The following is a 21,606-nucleotide window of genomic DNA, read 5'->3' as shown; positions in this document are numbered from 1 at the left end:
TCTTTCAGAATTATCTGCAGGCCAGGAATGGTCAAGATGCACAATCCCCATTTTCCCCCCAAAAGTAAAATAAAATGTATCACAAGCTGCCTTGGAGCCCAATCCACAGGGCAGAGAGCTGGGTCCCTTTTCTCCTAGAAATGGAGGCCACAACAAGTCAAGAACACTTTATTAGTATACAATACAAAAATAAGGAAGGAGGGAGAGAGGGCGGGGGGGTGGGGGTGGAGAGAGAGAGAACCTAAAAAAAAACAAAAAAACCACACTGCTCCGATCGTGTTTTAAGCCTTGGAATTGGTTTCCAGACCTCCTTCCAACAGAGAGACAAGATGCATAAATTAAAAGAGCAACAGTCAAGACTTCCTCCAATGGGGAGCGCTGTGGGTCTTTTGGAAATCGGAGGCGGTTCTTCCGTCTGCTCTGTCCTTCCCCCTCCAGGCTGGGCCGACGCAGAAGCAACCCCTTCCGGCTCCGATTCCAGGTTGCAAAGCAAGGAAGAGATGGGTGGGTGGGTGGGGGTCCTGTTCTCAACCTTATGCACCTATTGCACACTTAAGAGAGGGCTTATTTACAAGAAGTATATATATATATATATTTATATGTCTGCATATATAAAACATTCAAACTAGGGTATTTTATTAAATCGTGTTAATATACAATCAAGAAGATGGTCTGCAGTTGCTTGCTGTTCAGCCCAATGAACATCGGACTCTCGGCCCCCCTCGTCCCCCCCCCCGCAACTCCCCCACAAGAAAACACTTGAAAATAAAACCAAGCCAACAAAGATTAAACTCTCCCCGCCCCTCCTCTTAAAACAGGCACACCCAAAGAAAATGAAAAGCACATCAATTATGTACAGTGTTTTTTCCCCCTTCCAAAATGGTAGCACAGCCACACACTTCTGGGGGGGAATGGGGTGTATCCCCAAAACACCTGCTCCCTTAATATGGGAAGCAGGTTCCCTCGCGTTCCCCAACCCTGAAAGCTACCCCCCCCCACCCAAGATTCTGCTCTGCAAATGTGCCACGTGCCCCCCCCCCACCCCAGAATGAAATATGCTAATATTTCCCCTGTGCTACGCAAGTAATTTTGTCTTGGAAGGTCAAAATGCATATCTAAGGGGAACTGCACCGGAGGAAGAACGGACACCAAGAAATCTGGGGAGGTGCTGTCCCCCCATCCCTATAAAGATCTGTCATAAAAGTTACTTTTTTGTCATCAATTAGAAGTGGGTTCCACAAACGGGATACTTTCAACCCCCGCCAGTCACCCCCCCTTTCCAAAACAGCTGGAAAGCAAGCGGGGGAGGGGGGAAGGGACTTCTGTGCCTCCCTTCATCTCCTAGGAAATTCTGCCCTTCATGAGAGAGACTAAGGTTTTCCTTAAAAAATACATGTTTATTTCTTATTTCCATTTTGTTTCTCTCCTTGTCAGGTGAAATACAAAAGTAACAGCAAAGGGAAAAGGGCGTGTGAAGAAACCAGAGACAGGGAAATCCTTCCTGTCCAACAACCTAACCTTTTTTGTTTTGTTTTTACACACACATATGTACATTGCTAACTGTGAACATCTTAAAGTAAAAGCACAAAATCTCTCATTATATATATATATATGAATGAGAGAGAGAGAGAATATGAGAATTGGGAGAGAAGAGGGAAAGACACAGAGCTCTTACCATTAAAATATTTTTTGTCTTTCTTACAGGTTCCCTTTTCCTGCAAGAAGCCCTCCCCCCCCCCACACACAATGGCACCCCCAAATCTTAGCATTCTGTGGCAATTTGAGTAGCGGTTAGCTCTTGAGGGTGCTTTCATCGCCCACGGGTTTTCTTTTTTTTAAAGGATCAATGGAATCGCCACAGAGAGAAAGAGAGCAGCAGAAATAAGTAGTTTCACATTCTATTCTCCTAGGAAGGAAAAATAAAGAAAACTGTGCCGCCGCCGCCGCCAAACCACCTTTGCTCGTTTCAATATTGGTTTTGAGTCCCTCTGCAAATTGTGAAGCCTGTCTGAACAAAACCGTGAAAAATCTAAGAAGCCGGCTTGGGGGACGCTTCACAAGTAAGCTCTGCTGAGCAGGCCACGTCAAAACGAACTAGTCTGACGCGGGAGAAAGCTGTGATGGATTTCGGCCCCGTGGGTTTATATACAGCATAATGCAAGTAAGTGATGTTTCTCAGGGGGGAGGAGTAGACCCACAAAACCTCCCAAATGTCTACAGATGAAAAACTTATCTAGAGTGGCACCAAAAGTCATGCAGTTAAGAGAGAGATTAGCTGTACAGATTAGCCACAGACTGTTGTTAGCTCCCTCGTGTCACAAGCGGGGGGGGGGATATGTTTTGTTCTGAATGACAGGTGGGTTAAGCTGGTTTATCCAGATGGGTACCCCCTCCCTGCAAGGACTTCTGGGAATTTCAGTTCTGGGGAGGGGTGTTAATGTTTCTGTGCTCACAAGCCAGTAGCTCCCAGGGATCTTTGAGAGGGGTCCTGCCAGGTGCACAATCAGCTTGTGAGAGGATTTAAACTTGACTTTCCTGCTTCCTGGTAAGAGATGAACTCAAGAACTGCTAGTCATAAACCCCTAATATGGATAGTGACAATCTCTTCTGCTTGCGGGTGGGGATCAGAACAACAGGATCTGAATGAACTAGAGTTTACCCTTTTGAGGTTTGCCATTCACTAAAATTAATTTTTCAGGGGGGAAAACCTGGAAGTATACATCACCCAGATTGGGTGGATCAAGGAGGACTGTAGGGGAAACTACCCCTCCCCTTTTAAAGCCTTGGCATTTTAAAACTGTCAGGTTTTAATAAAACCAAACTCTTCATAACTCCTGGACCTTCAAGATCTACCGGATATATAAAAACTGTTCATGCTATGTAGTTTTTTAAAAAGGAAAACTGTGCACACATGAGCTATGGAATATTGTTTCAAATGCACAGAATAGCAGATTATTCCTAACAATATTTTTAAAATGCAACTTTCCTGTTGCCTTAAAGGAAACGTGGCTATTAAGTGAATCCCAGTTTTTACAGAAAAGTCATCTATGCCCACAACTGTGTTGAGAGAAAAATAAGGAGGCAAATGGGCAGGTCACAGGTAGGAGGGGAGACAGTAGAGTAGAGAATCGGGGTGGAGGTCATCTGGCAACTTGAGAACAGCTCAGCTCACGAGGAGGGATTTTGGGGGAGGGAAAGCAGGAAAAGACTTGAGCAGAAGGAAGCAGGAATCGCCTGGCATCAGGTACAGCCATTCTCCGTGGAACCCAATTGAAGGGAGCTGAAATTGACTAGACCACTGCGTCTGCTGAGGCACAGATGCCCTGCATAAACTGCTACTCATTAACTGTAGACACCAGGCCGTTTTCACTGACTGATGACATCTCCTTGCCCATTCCTCTCCTTAAAGAGTGCAAAGCTCGCTATCTGCACAAACTAAGTTCAGAAAAAGCAGGAGAGCTTGGCAACTCTCAGCAGAGTGCTGGCCAAATCCTGCCCTCTTATGATTTGGGGGTGAGGGAGGGATTGAAACGCAGCAGCCTTTGGCAATGCATGGCTGGCTTCAAGAGGAAGGTGACCAGGGGGAGAGCTTGGGCCATACCTGCTCCCTGCCCCCTCAAAATGACTCTAGCAGCCTCAGCCGGCTATAAGCACCCGGAGAGAATTTGCCCATTACCCACCCTGTGTATAACCTGTCTCCAGATAACAATCTCCTTAAAGCCCTCAAGACCCCAGGCAAAGTGGAGTTATTCTGGCATGGGCTTCTCCCATTCCCATCCCTTTGCCAATCTGAGAAATGTATGAGAACTTTAAGAACCGAAAGGGCTGCAAGGAAGCAAGAAAAAGGGGTTAACAGGTGCACAGAAATAGCAAATCCTTCCCTTTCCCCTACGGTTGACTCAAGCAAATACTAAATGTGCCCATGAAGAATCAGCCCAGGCCATTGAAGGGTGCGGGGAGAGTAATTCTGACTCCCCAAAAGGAAAAGAGGCACAGGAAGAGTTAAAAGCAACAGCATGAAAGGCAAGCTTTGACTTCTTGGACCTTTTCTCTTCCTAAATTGTATTTGGGAAAATGATCTTTTCTCCTAACTCTCACTTCAATGCTAGGGGAGTCCCAAACCCTATGTTTCATGAACTGAAAATTCTTTATTTCTACGATCACTTTATGGTTAGTTTTTTAATTATTCTGCAAAAAAGGAAAGCAAAACCAAAATTCACTCTCTAAATTTAGGCCATCAACTAAAAAGCCCCTCCAAACAAGCAAAGAGAATGAAAATGGGGGCGGGGGGAGGATGCAATAAATGCACTGAAGTACAGAACATACCTTAATTGACAACGAAAAATGTTGTGGGGCCCTTTAAGGGGCAGGTTAGTTTGTTGTTCTTGTTTTTAAAGAAAAGATTTTAAAAATAAAACAAAAGTGAACATGTCACTTCCACCGCTCTCTAGAAAGTTCTGGAACACCTTCATTCAGTACCTGGGAGGGAAGAAGGGACGTTTTGGTGCGAAGAAGGGGGGGCCCCTGGCGAAGGGGGGCCGAGGCCTTTTTAAACTGTTAAAGGGGTCTCTGTTTAAGAACAATTCCCTGGGTCGGAAATCCGGCCTCTGGTTTCTAATCCCCAGCCCGCCTCGGTTTGTGGCGTCCCGGTGAGGTGGGACAGAGGAGCTGATGTTAAGGGCTGCGCCCAGAGGATCTCTTGGGAGGGTGCCCAGGCCCATGTTCTCTCTCGCCCGGCCGCCGTGGTCGCGCTGCCCCTGGCCCAGCTGGTCCCGAGATGCTCCCGATGGCATGCTAAAATGCTCCTTCATTGTCCCCTGGTGCACGGCCAAGGGGCTCTGGCGCTCGGCGGCTAGAGGGGGAGCCGGGAATGGGAGTCCAAGGTCCCCGGGAGGGGGCGGCGGGCTGGAGAACGGGACGCTGCCGTGCTCCCCGGGGAGAGGAGGGGGCGGCTGGGTGGGGAACGGCACCCCACTGCGTTCCAAGGAAGGGGGAGGGGGGACGCCGTGGGGCAGGCCGAGCGGGGAGGCGGCTTCCTTTGAGAAAGGGCCGGTGTGATCCACCGACGGCATCCGGGGCGGGGGGACTGAGTGGTCCCGAGAGAAAAGGCTGCCGAGATCCTTCGGAGGCAGGGACTGAGGCCCTGTGGGGGGAGGCGGCCCAATTTGGTCCATGGGGAAAGACGCCCCGTGCTCAAGGGAAGGGGGCGGCACGTGGCGGTCGAAGGTGGCAGCGGCAAAGCCGCCGGGTCTGAAGTTGTTGACGTTCTCCTGGAACGGCGGCCCACGGTCTTTGTACTGGGTCTGGAAGCCGGACACACCACTGCCACCACCGCCGCCGGTTCCCATGGGGGGCATCTCCGTCGTACCCGAAGGACCGTTATCGAAGGTACTACCTGCGCTGCTCAACTCAAACCACCCCGCTCTGGGGGTCTCTCGCCCATGGCCTCTGCTCCCTTTCCCAAGGACTCTTATGGACTCTACTGTCTGAATGGGCTCGCCAGGCATGCCCCTGCTGGAGGCATTGTGGTAGCCCAGCGTTTCGATGGGGGCTCCCTTCTCTTCGGTGCTGTCGGGTAAATCTAAGCAGGATGACGACACCCTGGTCTCGATCCGGTAATGCTCCTCTTGCTGCTTCTGCTGCTCCCCACCTGGAGGAACCCCCACCTGGCCAAGGCCGGACAGGCCTGTGCTGTCACTGAGGCCCCCTTTTGCAACCTGGCCAAAATGCTTGCTCTCGTCCGAGGGCTTGCGGGAGGCGTTCTTCAGCATGTTCTTGAACTCAATGGTTGAAGTGGCTGAGATGGAAGACACAACAGGCTTGTCTGTGTTGCTTGTGGGGAGTCTACTGCCTGGGGCCAGGAGCGCATTCTGGGGGGAGAAAAGCGACCTTTGAGGGACCAAGTGAGGGGAATCCGGATACTGCTTCTGAGGCATGGGTTTGGACAAGCTGTTGTGATTGGAATCCGGTGGGAAAAAGACATCGTTCTTGCTTGGCGTAGGCGAAGCATCTGAGCCAGAGTCATTTCCCCGCAAACCGTATCCTCCGTACATTCCAGGCGAAGGCAAAGGGTCACAGCTTTCGCTCTGGTCGTGGAGAGCTCTCATTGACTGGGGGAAAGCAGATTTCAGGCCAAAGCCGGAGGCACATTGACCGTAACTCGACAGAACAGACGGGTACTCAGAGGGGTCAGAAAGCTTGCTGGACTTCAGGATTGACTTTCCTGGCTGCTTCTCCAGGTTCACCAAAGCAGAAGGCGGTGGGCCAGAGTAATCAAAGTCACGGTAATCTTCATCCTCCTGGAATGAGGTGTCTGGGTAGAACTTCTCTTGCGGGGAGTCCATTAAAGAGGAAGGCAACTCTATCCCATCGGAGGACTGCTTGTACATGCTGGCTGGAGAATCTCGGCTCAAGCTGAAGGACCTGTACACAGAGTTGGACAGTTCTTGGGGGTAGCTGTCATCCTGTCTTTGAAGGGGTGACCTTGTGCTACTCGGAGTAGAGGATCCGGGGCTGATGATCTTTGACAGCAGTGACATGGTGTCCACGTTGCTGGATGACGGCTTGTCCATCATCTCATCCTGAGTCGGAGTCCCGCTCCTTTCGTCCCTGACGGGGGTCCCATCAATGCTGTCCATAGAGGTGCTTGTGGGTCCGCGGTTGAAATCGGAGGACGACGACTGGCTCTCGGGGGGTGCAGCGGCAGACCCCAGGTTGCTCAGAATGGGGATGTTGAGGTTCAAGCCACTGAAACCTGGGTTCCCCTTCAGGAAGTTGTGTATCTTCATTTCCAGACTCGGGGACGGGGGTTCTGACTCGAGCTTGGCCTCCGCCAGCTCGGAGGATTGGCTCGTGGGGTTCTCAGCCGGCCGAAGGGAAGGGCTGACATTGTGGGAGCCAGAGAACCCCAAGGAATTTGTGGGAGGCTTGAAACTGGAACTGGGGAGCCCCACACTGTGCCCAGAAGGAACCTTGTTGACCGAGGTGGAAGAGACCTCAGCCGAGGAGGAGGAATTTGGAGAATAGCCAAAACTCTGGGGCATGAAGGGCTGAGTATTAGAGGAAATGTTCCTTCCTTTTACAGAAGAAGCTGTCGTGTTGGCCGGCGATGCCGACGAACTCTGGGATGCCATCTCGGTGGGTTGGGCTGTGTTCCCAGCCACACTCTGGAGGAACGAGGACAGACCTGGAGCGGAAGAGGAACATTCTGATCAAGAAGCAAGAGGGGCGAGAGAACTACCTCCATAAAGCAGTAGCCTTTCAGCGACCCTTTGCCAGTTATTTTTAAAATCCTTTTAGAATTGAAGCCAACCCAGGTTGTTATTTTATCTAACCGTTTTATTGGATTATTTTGCTGCTGGCCAAGGGTCCCGGGAAGCCCCAATCTGCAACCACACAGTTCTGCCAATCTCAACGTGGCCTCCGAGAGCCCTAATTCCCCTCTACCTGAGTCAAGCAGGCACGTGGCCACAAGTTATTTTATGTATCACTGTGATTTTGGGATACAGGGTTGTCTCAAATGTTAGTCCTACTTAAGAGGAGAACTGCTTAAATTAGCCAATGCAACTGAATCTCAGTCCATTAAGCAGAACTTACTTGGATCCCAACCTTTGCAAAATGAATATAAACTGAAGATGACATCCAACATCAAGCAGGCTGATTCCAATCGGTTAACTAGGAGTATGAAATCACCCTAAATAAACATTCCCCCTGAAAACAATACTAAGGACATTCTGGCACATTTTAAGCTTGAAGCTGCTCTTCAAGGAGCAAGCTGCATCAGCCGGGGGGGGGGGGCAACTAAGAAGGTCCATTCCAGCAAGGGAGTCCCCCATTAATGCTCGCGGGAGGCTCAGTTTGACCACTGGCCCCATCCCTCCCAGGCTGACTACCTACTTACCTTGCAGGCCTGGTGCAGACTGGCTCTGGCTCTTGGAGAGCACCGAGAGGATACTTTCGGGGGTGATCTCGACTTTGGAGAAGATATTGGCCAAAGGGTTTGGAGGGGCAGTCAGGGGGCCCATCCCTGTGGTCTTCAGACCGCTCATAAGTGTCGTTGGGCTGGCTGGGGTGCCAGGAGAAGGTCTCGAGGCAGGACTGACGCCTGGAGAGAAGAAAAGGTTGCACAACGTGGAATTATACAGAAGCCTCTGGGCCTGACACACCCCCAAGGCAGGATAAGGACCATGGTTCACCCCCAAACTCCAAGAAGCTCAGTTACCATATAAAAAAAAATGCAAGAGGGAGAGAGGGTGCCAAAGGCTGGGAAGTCAGGTTGGGCCAGGACTTTGTGGAGGTGAAGAAAACCCGTAAGAAGCAGAGTTTGGAGGAGAATTCAGTTCCCCAAACATTTCCACTTTTCTTTTCTTTTTAAACTTTTCTAGCTCTCATGGGTACAAAGATATGCTGGAAAAAGTAAGCAAGCAATGCAGACCTCACACCAAGAAGGGTGGCCAAATGTGGTTTCCAGTGTTGGGGGCGGGGCTTCAGTGCCACTGCCCCTCCCACAACTAACAAGCAGAGAGGCAGGTTATGCAAGGAGAACATAGACCCAGTTTGCATCATTTATTCAGCCTGCAAAGTCCCAGCCCAAAGGCGCTCTTTAACCTCAGGACTCCACCCCTTGACACAGACACCCAAGACCCAGTCCAGGTGTCACCGAGCACCAGGACACGTGACTCTCACCTGTGTTCTTCATCACCGAGGTGAGGCTGCTGAGAATGGAGCTGATCTTAGCCAAATCCACATTGGCAAGGTTCGGCAAGGCGAGGGCAGGGGACTGAGGAAGGGGTGCTGCTGGGGTAGCCGGCTTAGGGGTCAGAGGGGTGATGGGGCTTGGAGCCAGCGTTGCCACACCCGGAGCAGGTAGCACTGCTGCTACTGCTGCTGCTGCTGCTTGCGGTGGTGGCACTGCTGCTGCTACTGCTGCTGCAGCTGTCGTGGAAGGAGACATTTTCGGGATGCTTTCAACCATCTTTGCAGGGGGCATTGTTGAAACAGCCGGCTTCTCTTTCCGTTCGTCCACTGGTACAAAAGACACAGAGAGGAGACAGTGAGGAGAGGGCATTGCTCAGTCCACACCAGCTTTCCCTAAGCAGGGACCCTCCAGGTTTTAGAATGCACTCCCCATGCTGGCAGTGGATAATAGGATTGGCAGCCAAACATCCAAAGGGCACGAAGTTGGAGATGGAAAATGCACAGAATTCATTCATATGGTCATTCATCATGTTTGCATTACTGTCTGTGTGTGCGAAACAAAGTTTAGAACAATTCTAACCATTTCCGTTCCTTATTCCACCCCACCCCGATGTGGCGGTTTATGTGTTTCATAAACCTTCTGGGGCAACTGCCAGCTTGGTTTCCTAAACTCATCCCCAGTGCCCCCTACTCTAACCTATGAAAAACATTATATAGAAGAGTGCTTTGCACGACCCACAATGGAAAGAACACGATAAAATTCAAAACAGTAACAATTAACTGCATATTGAATCACAAAATCTGATTCAAACTATTTAGTTTAATTCATTCAACAAAACTGATGAGCTTGAACCAGCTCTTGCTGCCGTTTCAAACTCCAATAGTCATTTAAAACTCTGGTGCCCCCCTTAAGCAACCCCAGTGCCCCCAAGGGGGCAGTACTGCCCACTTTGGGAACACGCCCCCCCCAACTGATGGACAACCTACCAATGATCTTTGGGGCCTCCTCCTCCTCCTCCACATCGGAGAGCTCCATATCCTCCACATCACGATTGTCCGTTGCGGGCTCTGGAGTCGGAGACTTCTCCCTTTCTGGCCCTGGACCAGGGGAGTTGTCGTCCTCCCCCATCCCAGGGAAGGGAGACTCCGAGCCAGTCGGGGAGGGGGCGTCCATGCTCGGGGAGGGGACTGGCGATTCTTCAGGGTCAGGAAGTGTCGCCTTCAGCTGATCCAGTTTCTTCTTGAGGTTGTTCACTCTGTTAGCAAAGGTCTTGTAAGCCTGGCCAAAGTGGTGGAATGAGAGAGAGAAAAGCAGTGTTCACGTCTTACCTTTAACAAGCGTGCACAAATATTTGTGCTTTCTGCTGTCCAGAAAGTAGGACCTGAACCAATGCATTCAGATTACAAGAAAGGAGACTCTGACTAAACATTAGGAAAAAACCTCCTGGCTGTAAGAGCTATTTGACAGTGGAACAGACTCCCTCAGGAGGTGGCGGACTCTCCTTCATTGGAGATTTTTAAGCAGAGGTTGGGTGGCCATCTGTCAGTGATTCTTTAGCTGTGGTTGCAGCGGGTTGGAGAAGGGATTTCAAGATAAGATATCTTTATTGTCATTGTCCCCTTGCGGGAACAACGAAGATTATCCTATGATGTTTTGGTGCCACCACTGAAGAGACTCTGTCCCTTACACCTGGGTGCTGCCCCGCATGAACCAAGAGGACACTCTGGAGCACACCCAATGCTCTCCTGTGGTTGCCCAGAGCAACACAGAACTGGCTGCTTGTTCATCACCAATCTGTTTGTTAAGAAATCCTCAGTAGAGTTCTGGAGGGAAACTGCCCTCCACTCCCAATAGCACAGTTTGAAAGCCACTGGTTTCCAGTGAACATGAGACTGGGTTAACTACACTGACTCAGTTGATGTTTTAGCCTTTCTGAACTTGGTGCTTGTGGGACATTTCGGACGGCAACTCCACCAAGCCCCCCTGGCCAATGCCCAGGGCTGATGGGTGTTGTAGTCCAAGACACTTGGAGAGCACCATGTGCTCAGCAGGGAGGCTGCTTTATGGAGTGGAGAAGCCCCTTTGCACTCACATTTGCCACCACCTTGACCTCCTTGTATTGCGCTTCATAGAAGATCCCCGCGTTCTCGAGCACCTCTGTCAAGGATGGGCCGCTTTTCACCTGCTTGCCCAGGCTGTTGACAAACTCTTCCAGCTTGGCACTTGCCTCCTCAAACTCCTTGGAGAATTTCTTTCCCCCTGTTTTGTCTGAAAGGGAAAGGAGGTTTTGGGTTTTTTTTGCTTAGCAGGGGGAAGAGAGAGAGCAAGAGAGACTGACCCTCCCTCCCTTGAAAGACAGCAGGTGATGGCCAATGCTAGTCCTACTCAGACTCATTTTTTTTATTTAAAAAAATTGCTGAAACTTTTCAAGATACAATATAATAAAAAACAAACTAAAAGTAAAGAAACATCAAAGCAAAAGAGAAAGAGAGAGAAATTAGAATACAATACAAAGCCCTCTCCCAAAGGTAGATTTTAATTCTTGTCTCGCACAGAAGGTGGTGGACTCTCCCACCTCTCACCTGGGAGCTTCCTTTTCTCCTCCCAGCCTCCCACCCTGGGAGATCTTCAGAGTAGACCCAATTAAGTTAGTAGACCTAACTACTCGGGATCTACTCTGAGCAGAACTTTGTGGAGACAAGCCATTGACCCTACACCTTGGTGGACATGGGAGGATAGGAGTGTGCGTACTTGTATACAGGCAGGAATATATAAGGGTTCAGGCAGTTCTTAAGGTAACGTGGCTTAAGGGAAACCCGATGCCCCACCCTGCCTGTGCACTGCACCTTTTAAGCACTTCAGAGTCTCGGTGCTGCAGACGTCGACTCGCATGGTGGAGAGCTGCTTTTCCTTCAGCTCTATCTGGTCCTCGGACCGCTTGTAGCAGAGCAGCTCATCAACCAGGGACTGCGGCTGGATGGGGAGGGAGGGAGGGAGGGAGGGAGGGAGGGAGGGAGGGAGGGAGAGAGAGAGAAGAAAAATGAGAGGTGTGGATTCCGTCAGACACAAAAATGGAAGCAAACTGATTTATGAAGCTGAAAGTACTTTGCGGGGAGGCAGGCAGGGAGAGAAGAATGCAGTGCAAATGCTTCCAATTCTTGGGGTGGGGAGTCCCACTTGTGTACAGAAAGATGGGAAACCGTTGCAGATGTGGGGCACGCAAGACATTTTTCCGGCATGGCATTTTTCTAGGGTAGCTTCTCTGCCCCTCCAACACCCAATTTCCCTGACTTCCCTCCCTTGTACAGTGCTGACCTCTGACCTCTTGACTGCCATCTCGACCACCAGGGCAACAATGCACCACACTGTGTGGCAGTGGGCAAAAGGTGACCATTAAATACACACCCAGCAGCAAGAACACGCAGGCCCCGGATATGCCTCCTCCTCCGGTTGACCAAGCTGCTAACAAGGCTCCAGGTTCTATACTTTGGCCTTTGTAATAGGATTTCCAAATCTGCCCCTTCTAATCTTTTTAAAATATGTGGATATGTCAAAATACATCCAAGCACATGACTGGTTGTGTGTGTGTGTGTGTGTGTGTGTGTGTGTGTGTGTGTGTGTGTGTGTAAAAAGAGAGAGAGAGAGAGAGAATGAACAAGACATGCTAGATTTTTTGTTTTCAAATATGGGGGATTGGCCATATTTGTGCTGCTTCCAAAAAAGCACTTCTTCACGGGCTCCTTCTAAAACTATGGAATTCCCTCTCATGTGGGTAGTTACACCCACCAGCTTCAAAAAAAGACTGGACAAATTCATGGAGAGGGCTATCAATGGCAACTAGCCACGATGGCCATGCTCTGCCTTCCCGTTCAGACCAGCTGCTGGAAGCAGCAAAAGAGGTTGGCGCTCTTGTGCTTGGATTCTGCTTGTGGGCTTCCCTTGGTTGGCCACTGTGGGAACAGGATGCTGGGCTAGATGAGCCACTGGCCTGATCCAGCATGCTCTTCTTAAGTTTCTTGTTTACGCCCGCATCCCTATGGGTAGCTTGAAAAACTTGCAGAGCTCCTTGGAGTGTCTACCCTACCCAGTCTGCTACCTCATTGACACTCCATCTTAAGGCAGATATGGATGCAGAGTTCAGAATAAGGTGAGGAGGTTACTGGACTTACTCGAAATTCTGCAACTATCTTGGACTTCAGTGCAGCTTTGGGATTTGTAGAGGCTGTGGGAACAAAGGAACAAGGTGTTTAAGGAAGATTGTGCAGGTAGGTGCAGCATTCTAGAGGAGAACCCCCTCCTTCATTTCCCACATGCAAGGGTCTGTGCAAAATCCCCCAGCAGGAAGCCACTATCCTCCCTCCACACTCAATTGTAACACGGATGCTTCACACATGCAGGGAGTGATACACCCAGGTTGGTTGCTCCCCAGGAACAGCCCTCTGCCACCAACCGTCCCGCTCCCCAAAACCTCTGAGCGCACTGCTGTGCCTCTTACTCTAAAAGAGGCAAGAGGAGGAATCCCCTCATCCATCTGCTCCTCTGCATGAATGCCTGTTCTGTCCTAGTGCAGGGCAGCAACTAATGCAGAGATGTGACGGGCAACTTCTTGTGAGAGGTGGGTCATTCTGCGGTATCCCCCACCCCTGCCAAATGCTTGGAAAGCAATGCCTTAGCTTCCTTGCTCTAATTTGCTGCTTCCAGAGAGGAAGAACGGAATACTCCTTTCAGGATAAATCCAGATGTTGCTTAGCAAAATGAAGACTATTTGCAGCATCCGTTATGTCTCTTCTCCTGACAGAGGAACAACATGCCGTTAGAGATAGGCTTTCGGCCTTCTGCCAAACTGGTTTCCAGGTGGATCCAAGCCCAACTCCCAAATATTAGCCTAATGCGGTTGACAGAAGCCTTTCCTGTCTGACGTCCCATTGGTCATCTTCTCTTAGCCATTTGGGGCTTTCCTGTCTGTACTGCTGCTGTGCTGGTGACTTTTAAGCTGTTCTCCGAGAATGCCAAAGACGGTTTGTTATCTGCATGCTCTCTCTCTCCCCGCTGCTTTTAAAGGAGCCTGCTGTTTAAGTTAACCTAGTCCTCTGCCACTGGATGCAGGTCCTTGGCTTCAAGTCTGACCAGCCAGGCTTAAATTGCCACTCACTAAGCATGCGTGCTGCCTCGCCGTCTTTCAGCTCCCCTAAACACCCCACCACGTCTTTTCTCTGTACACCATGGGCTAATTTAAACAGAGTCATATGTCCTGCATAATTTTAAGAAGTGCCTCTCTTGGTGCCTTTAGCAAAGGACGCTGCCAGCCTGACGAAGAACACAAGGCACCGTGAGTGCCTACGGTGAGGTTTTTTTTTTTTTGCTGTGTGTGTGTCTTTTCTAGGCTGTTCCTCAAGGAGGTTAACATATTAAAAGCTCAGACCGTTTCCCGTGAGGATTTCCTTACTTTGCGGTTTCTTCCATGACTTAGTTGGCTGTTTGCTCTGAGTTTCTTTCTGCTGCTTCTGAGCTTTGAAAGTGGAACCTGGAAAACATTTTTGTTTTGTTTTGTTTTTTGTTTTGCAGTCTGAGATTATGGGATGCCCTTTAGGAGTCTCTATACATGTTTAAAATAAAAAAAGGGAGAGAAAGAGAGAGACCAATAGAGGTTGATACCTGCTGGTAAACATTTGACAAGGCAAAGCAGCAGGAGACTTAAAACCAAAAATCTGAGCTTACAATGCAGAAACTTCTGAGGACGGGTCCCTCCGCCTTTCAGGATTTCAATCAGGCTTTACATGAAAAGGACGAAGTTGGCAATCTCAAGGAACAGAGTTGGGACCTCAAGTGAATTTGCAGGCAGTAGTTTAAAAGCCCCTTTCGCTTGGCTTGTGAGCGCAGACAGGAAGCCTTATGTCCATGGATGTCTGGCAGCTTAAATGGACTTGAAAGATTCCACCGTGCAAATTAAATACGGAAGTCTCTCACACTTTTTGAACATGCCACTCCCCACAACTCATTCTATTTTCATGGCCCACCCAGCCCAGCATTTAATCAGTAGGGGCTCTGCAGACAAACAAGCTCTGAGGAACAGCAAGGCTATAGATAACCTGGAAATCAACGTTAAAGGATCTCTTGCTGCAAGAGAAGTCTATTGACTGGGGCAAGGGCTGCATTACAAGGGAGGTGGTACCTGCTAACACCAGCACCCCAAACGAAAAGCATCGTCAAAATAGCAAAACCAGGACTTATCGTGCAACATCATGACCACCTGTGAGGCTTAAGTGTACAAATGCTACTCTGCAGGGCTATTAGGTTAGTCTGGAACAAGGGGGGATCCTGATTCTCTGGAGAGTTTCCTAACAGTTGCATACAAAAATGTACTGAATGAACTTTCCACTCGGAAATGTTGAACTGGAACTTTATTGCCCCAGCAAGCTAAAAGACTGCATCACTCACCAGTGTCACATAGAACTGTAATTATTATTATTATTATTATTTATTTATTTATTTATTTATTTATACCCCACCCACCTGGCTGGGTTTCCCCAGGGCTGGATATTTAAATAACCTTTAGGATATTTAAAATTAAGGACAGAAGTTAAGTGGCAAGTGGTGTAAACCACAGCAACCTGTGGCAGACAGTCCAGAATTCTCCTCCCTAAGCAAAATGCCACTACTGACTTCTGTGCAGGTGCAGGGAGATGATAGCTAATGGATTTAAAGGATAAAACGTTGTCCTCGTAATCTCAAACCAAACTCTGCCTCACCCACGCTCTAGTCATCACCACAACTGCACAGATGTGAAAAAAGAGTAATGGAGAACTTACTTAAAGCTTCTTTCAGTAAGATGATGGTTTCTTCTGGGTACACATTTCGATCTTCCCAGATTTTAAAGATTCTTTCTATAGATTTGGAGACTGATGGATCTCTGAAAAGGACACATAGATAACATGACTATTTCTAGTGCATCAATTTGCCCTCTCCTCTATGCACATACAAGGTGCCAGAAGAGATGGCTGATTAAAATAAAATGCAAAAAGGAGGCTTCTCACCTTACCTTCTCTTTCAATAATTTTCTGAAGGTGGGGATAGCAACCAGCACAGGTTGGGGCAAATGGCTAAAATATGTACAACTGATATTCCCCCCAAAAAAAATTCCACAAAAAACATGCAAATTCTGACATAAATAGGAGTCTTAGCCTCAGCACATATCTTACAACACTAGTGCAGGGATCTGCCACTCGCTAAAGTCTCTTCCTCCACTCCAGAGGTGCATTCCTACCATGAAATAGACATACATCTAAAAGGTGAAGCTGTAGACTGTTTTTCCATGTGCAAATTTAAGAAATGCATTGACAGAGCTCACAGATGGACTAAAGTATCTTTTCATCTGGCAACGCCCTGGCTTTCAGTTAGCACAAGTTGTCCTTACTAAAGGGAAAACAGTGCTGCGCTTGTAAAACCAGGGGTTAGATCAAGGCAGTCAAGCAACACCTGCAAACAGGGATAGTTCGCTGAGAAAAGGCAAAAATCTTCCCCTAATACCTTTCCCTTAGGACTGTTTTCACCAACCGGATGTCCTCCAGTTTGTTTTTGGGCTACAATTCCCATCTGCCCCAGCCACAGCTGAATATCAACACGAAATCCTGTGGCTTCAGAGCTAAAATCACGAAACTATTTTAGATTTTAAGATCTTTGGGACAGAGACCTTCTGTCTTGTTCCCTGAAAAGTGCCAAGGAGTGTTGTCACTTAGCACAGCCTGCCTAACGAAGAAGCCACTGCCCTGCCCTCGTACTGAGCTTTCTGCTTCCTCAGAAGTACCCTGTGACAGAACCTGCTTTCACACATGCCTTGCTGTTCATTCACAAAGCAAACAAAGAAATCCAACCAGCCTCCTCCGCACACCAACTTGAAAAGACTTCTGTTGTGTTGGATGAGAAATGCAGGGGGAAGTCATCAACTTACTTCACCAAAGCGGCGGCCTCCGGGAGCACTTCGGCAAACGATTCACGGAACACAATCGCATTTTTCCTTTTGCAGTTCTGGATGACATCATTGGCCAAGTAGAAAAGGTTCAGCCGATGTGGAAAGGCAGCTGGAAAGAGCAAGGAGGAAGAAGATCAGTTGGTGCACAAAGTCACCACCCATGAGCCAGGAAGACTCCTTTGGTAAAGCCACGGGATAAGGTGGCAATGTGGGGTGGAAATTACTGCAACACTTAATTTTCCTGAAGAAAAAAATGTGTTTCGTAAAGTTCATCAGCAACAATGAATGGATTACAGGATGCAACTGCAATATTAGGCAAAGCATGGCAGTTTTGGCGTTTTTAAGCTTCACTTGCCAAATACTAATAAGGCAAGCATGCTAATGGGCAGCATTTGCCAACCTGATGCCCTCCAGATGTTTTGGGCTACAACTCCTTCAGCACCAGCCAGCACATGCCTCGGGTCAAAAGGCTCCCTATTGAAAAGCCCAACAGAAATGGGAGCATTTAAAAAAATGTGATCTCCAATTTAAAAAGGTGTTTCTGCTCTTCCCTTTCCACAGCCTGGCAGAACAGATTCTTACCCTAAACAGCACACAACCACAATGCCACCATCTGCATGAATCCTTGTGATTCTACCTTGCAGAGAGGCAGGGTCACGAAATCCACTCTCTGAAGACCAGCTTCGTAACTATCAAGAACCAGCAGTGCTCAGGAAGCCAGGGTGGATGCTGGAGTCAAGACTTGTAAGGAGTTGTAAGGAGATGTATAAGGAGCTGCCTTAGACCAAGCTGACTAGTGATGTCAACTCTGACTGGCAGTGTCCATTCTCTGCCTGATTAAGATCCTCCAGTAGGGTAGTCCAAGCATTTGGAACAGGAGCAGGAAAACTTTCTCAGCCTGAGGCCACATGCCAGTGGTGGGCGGGGTCAGGGGCAAAAATGGGTGGAGCAATGGATGTAAATTTTATCCTACACACAACTTACACACACCCCTCTATTCTGAATCCAGGCAAGCAAGAGGCAAACCTATACAATCCTCCCCCAGCCAGACAGGGTATTCGCCAGTGTGGGGAAAGCAGAGGGCAGACGAAGAATTATGTCTCCCCCATCCACCCCACTGCTGCCGTCACAGATTTCCCCCTGGCCTTACTCTGCAGCAGAGAAGGAGCCATCAGGTTTCCCAGACTCCACGCATGCGGCCCAAGTTCAAGATCCCCACCCCCAGATGCAGAACGATGGCCCCTCCTCAACGAGGCTGCCACACAGCGTGTGCATGGGCAACTGCAATCCACGCAGTCAGGCCACTCAAGGGCAGCTCTAACTGCATTCTGCGGCCCTTGTGATCTCTGGTCCCAAACTGTAAGCCAGATGGGCAAGTCTTGTCCCTGAACTGCAAGCAGTGCAACAGACTGTGCTCCAATCTGCTCCCATCACATTGGGGACAGAGGGCAGGGCCGCCTCAGAAGGTGCTCCTTCTGCAGAAACCTTGCCAGGAAGCGAACCCCCCCCCCCAAAAAAAAGCCTGAATCATTGCTATGTTCAGCAGGTAGTTTTGCTAGATCCTCTTTATTGCCTCAAAGAGGGAAAGACACTAGCAACAATTGTTCCTTGCTAGGCCCATATATTGTTACTAATGCAAGAACAAGATGAAACTCAAGGTGTAAAGCACCTGAAACCTAATAAAAGCTTACATACCCCTTTTAGCATTTTTAAATTAGTCTATTCTCTCTCTCATGAGGCAAGGAATGTAACCACCAGGGAACAGAACTAAAAAAAACACAGAACAAAGCTTCTCACTGTAGCACAGTATGGGTGGGAACCTCCAGCCCTCTCAATCTGGTCCTCAGCACTGTCCCCAGGACACACCTCTGCCACTGCCCTCTCTTGCGCCTCTGCCTGGTGGGAACATAGGCCTGAGCTGTGGCAATGCTTCATGGTCAGCATAGAACAGAATCTAGCCCACTGGACAAAAGTTAAAGAGTCACAACTGCTACTTTGCCCACTTTGGTCTTTGGCCCTGTCCAGGAGGGAATGCAGCCCTGACTGAAAAGAGGCCCCTCCCCAGGGCAGTGTAACAGAAACAGCTCTATCCATTTCCAAATTCCAGAGATCTCCAGCCTCTCACACTCATCAAAATTACTAGGACAGCACAATGAAATCTTGCCTATTTCCCCATGCCATCACACACCCTGCACAGCATCAAACAATTAATTGTTCTAATTAAGTACGGTAGTATTTATTTGCTTGCAAGCTCTCCTGCCATTGGTGAGGTTTAAAAAACAAAACAAGCTGCAAAGTGTTCCAGAGTTGTGATTAACGCCTCTTATGTGTCTGGATGGGAGGATGGAGAGGTGGGTACATGTAGAAAACTGTGGCTTGCACAAGGCTGGTACGCAGCCTACTGCATAGGTAAAGGTAAAAAGGTAAAGGGCCCCTGGACGGTTAAGTCCAATCAAAGGCGACTATGGAGTTGCAGCGCTCATCTCCACTTTCAGGTCAAGGGAGCCGGCGTTTGTCCACAGACAGGTTTCCGGATCATGTGGCCAGCATGACTAACCCGCTTCTGGTGCAACGGAACACCGTGACCAGGGTGGATAAAAATCAATGATTTTTTTAATTTTAAAAATTGGATTTTAAAAAATTTAAATCAGATTTTTAAAATAAAATGCTTTTGGAGGAAAAAATCTTTCTAAAGATAGTTTTCTATTTAAGTTACATTATAGTCCAAAGGCTATTCATCAAAAAATAAGGATTTGTTTTAAGTTTTTCATGTGTGCTAAAACTCAGTCTTCTTTTTTTTAAGTTTAACCACATCAGTTAACAAACATGGATACATATGCTATAATGTTATTGCTTTAGTTGAATAAATTGTTTAAATTGTTAAGGAAATGATCATTTTTCTCCTTCCAATAAAATACAGAAGAAAGGCTGTCCAAATATAAACAGTTAACTTATTAAACATCACAATAATTTCATAATTACCTGTCTATGTATTTCTAATAGTATAACCAAATCAGTGATTTTTGATATAACTGTAAAAACTACTCTGAAAATTTATTATTCCAAAAATGAAACCTTCCTCTGCTTGTAAATATTAAGATTATACCAGCAAGAATAAGTCTTTCTGTTTTTTTTTAAAAAAGATTTAAATCAAGTCTTTCAAATCCACCCTGCCCATGGTGGAAACCAGAGCGCACAGAAACGCTGTTTAACTTCCCGCCACAGCGGTACCTATTTATCTACTTGCACTTTTTGGCGTGCTTTCAAACTGCTAGGTTGGCAGGAGCTGGGACAGAGCAACGGGAGCTCACCCTGTTGCGAGGGATTCGAACTGCCAACCTTCTCATCGGCAAGCCCAAGAGGCTCAGTGGTTTAGACCACAGCGCCACCCACTGCATAACAGCAAGCATCACATGACACTGATTTGGCTTGGACACCCTGGCCCTCGAAAGGCTGTCCACCAGAGGATGCCTCCCTTGGGTTGAAAATGTGCCCCACCCCTGCAATATAAAAAGGGAAGGAAGTAGGGTCAATTTGTACTAGCTACCAACTCCCAAGGTAACACTCATGATATGCAGAGATTGAAGTATTTTTTAAGTCATCGGAAGCTATAAAAAGCTACAACACTAAATAGCATGCTTATTCCACAAAAGACAGAAACAGACAACAGATTTTCTTTTAACAGGGCAACCTGGCCTACCAGCATATTCTGCAATTACCACGGATTCATCAATGAACTGACAGCCAACTGCTCTCCAAACCAAACATAAGGCATGCTGAACTGAGATCTGCTAGTGGAGACATACTTTTGTCAACAGGGTCTACAGGGTCTACATTGTTTTAAATAACAAAAAAAAAAATTCAAGCCACTAATTTAAATCAAGCTGAGGCGCCAACAGACTCAAGGGACCTACCTATTTGTTTGATCAGCAGTTTTGTATAGATAGCTCCCATTATGCTAAGAAAATCCTTTAATAGTTTGTGCTGTCACATTTCAGGGTTCCAATTCTGCAGAAAATATTTGCAAAGATGTTCCTCACCCAAAGACCCATGATTATTTTAATTGTTTCTGTCATTTATAAATCACTCCCCATAAAACACTCCAAAGACATTAACAATAACAACAGAAAAAGCATATTTCCAAACAATTTATTCAAGTAGAGACAGGTACAACCCTCCCCTCTGGCTGCCGTGATACATAATGGGAGGAAGCTCAATTTCCTTCAGTGCCACTCCAAAGGCCAGATTCCTGCACTGTACCAAACAGACTTCCTAATGTCATGGTATCTGCAGAAAGCAGAGATTACTAGGCAGACAAGCACAATTTGGGGACTGGAAGATGCTTTTTTTTAAGAGGGTAGAAAATTAGACTGCAAGTCCTAACTCTTGTTAACAAGCACCTCTTGTTCTCAGCTTACCCCAGGTGTTTTACAACTGTATTCTTATAAACACTGGGATTCCTCTGAAGCTTATAAGGGGTTTTGTGTGTGTGTTTTTAAGGTCAATAATGGTGGGTAAAGGCAGCCTGCCCAGAATTACTCCTCCTCTTTCTATGAAGGACAGCAAAAAGGGGTTAGAAACATGTAGGGCGTACACACAGCTCACGGAGGGTAACTTCTGAGCCCAGGAAGACATGCATGTGTCTCAGGGGAACTAAAAGATGCTTCTTGCTATCTCAAAACACACAAAGAAGATGCAACAGGGCTCCTTGGCAATGGCAAGCAGGAAAAGGGTCATGGCTCAGTGGTACAGAGTTCACGCCCTGCATGTGGAAAGTCCCAAGCTCAATCTCCAGCTTCTCCAGGTAAGGCTGGTGATATCCCCTACCTGAAACCCTAGACAGCTGCTGCCAGCCAGTGTGGACAACACTGAGCCAGCTGAACCAAGGGACTGACTTCCTACATTCCTATGTGAGTGTGAAGATCACCAGCTTCCTTGA

At 47.9% G+C, this 21,606-nt stretch overlaps 1 protein-coding gene across 2 annotated transcripts in view; it reads right to left on the bottom strand.

The window, feature by feature from the left end:
* Positions 1 to 1,376: 1,376 nt before the first annotated feature.
* Positions 1,377 to 21,606, bottom strand: part of RPRD2 (regulation of nuclear pre-mRNA domain containing 2) — a 34,372-nt gene continuing 14,142 nt past the window's right edge. Inside the window, exons 2-11 of one of the 2 annotated variants that reach the window (XM_035098111.3) lie at positions 16,647 to 16,776; positions 15,508 to 15,608; positions 14,145 to 14,294; positions 12,868 to 12,920; positions 11,545 to 11,671; positions 10,791 to 10,966; positions 9,685 to 9,976; positions 8,686 to 9,024; positions 7,901 to 8,104; positions 1,377 to 7,186 (exon numbers count right to left, since the gene is read on the bottom strand). In XM_035098111.3, the coding sequence (XP_034954002.3) occupies positions 4,473 to 7,186; positions 7,901 to 8,104; positions 8,686 to 9,024; positions 9,685 to 9,976; positions 10,791 to 10,966; positions 11,545 to 11,671; positions 12,868 to 12,920; positions 14,145 to 14,294; positions 15,508 to 15,608; positions 16,647 to 16,776 (4,286 nt within the window). In that variant the 3' untranslated portion in view covers positions 1,377 to 4,472. The remainder of the gene's footprint in view (positions 7,187 to 7,900; positions 8,105 to 8,685; positions 9,025 to 9,684; positions 9,977 to 10,790; positions 10,967 to 11,544; positions 11,672 to 12,867; positions 12,921 to 14,144; positions 14,295 to 15,507; positions 15,609 to 16,646; positions 16,777 to 21,606) is intronic. The other variant, XM_035098112.3, reaches the window with a different exon arrangement.

The sequence above is a fragment of the Zootoca vivipara genome, chromosome 16, assembly GCF_965207765.1.
Source record: "Zootoca vivipara chromosome 16, rZooViv2.hap1.1, whole genome shotgun sequence".
NCBI classification, from domain to species: domain Eukaryota; kingdom Metazoa; phylum Chordata; class Lepidosauria; order Squamata; family Lacertidae; genus Zootoca; species Zootoca vivipara.
Note: the sequence above shows the minus strand (reverse complement) of the source record. Positions and strands in the feature narration are given on the sequence as shown.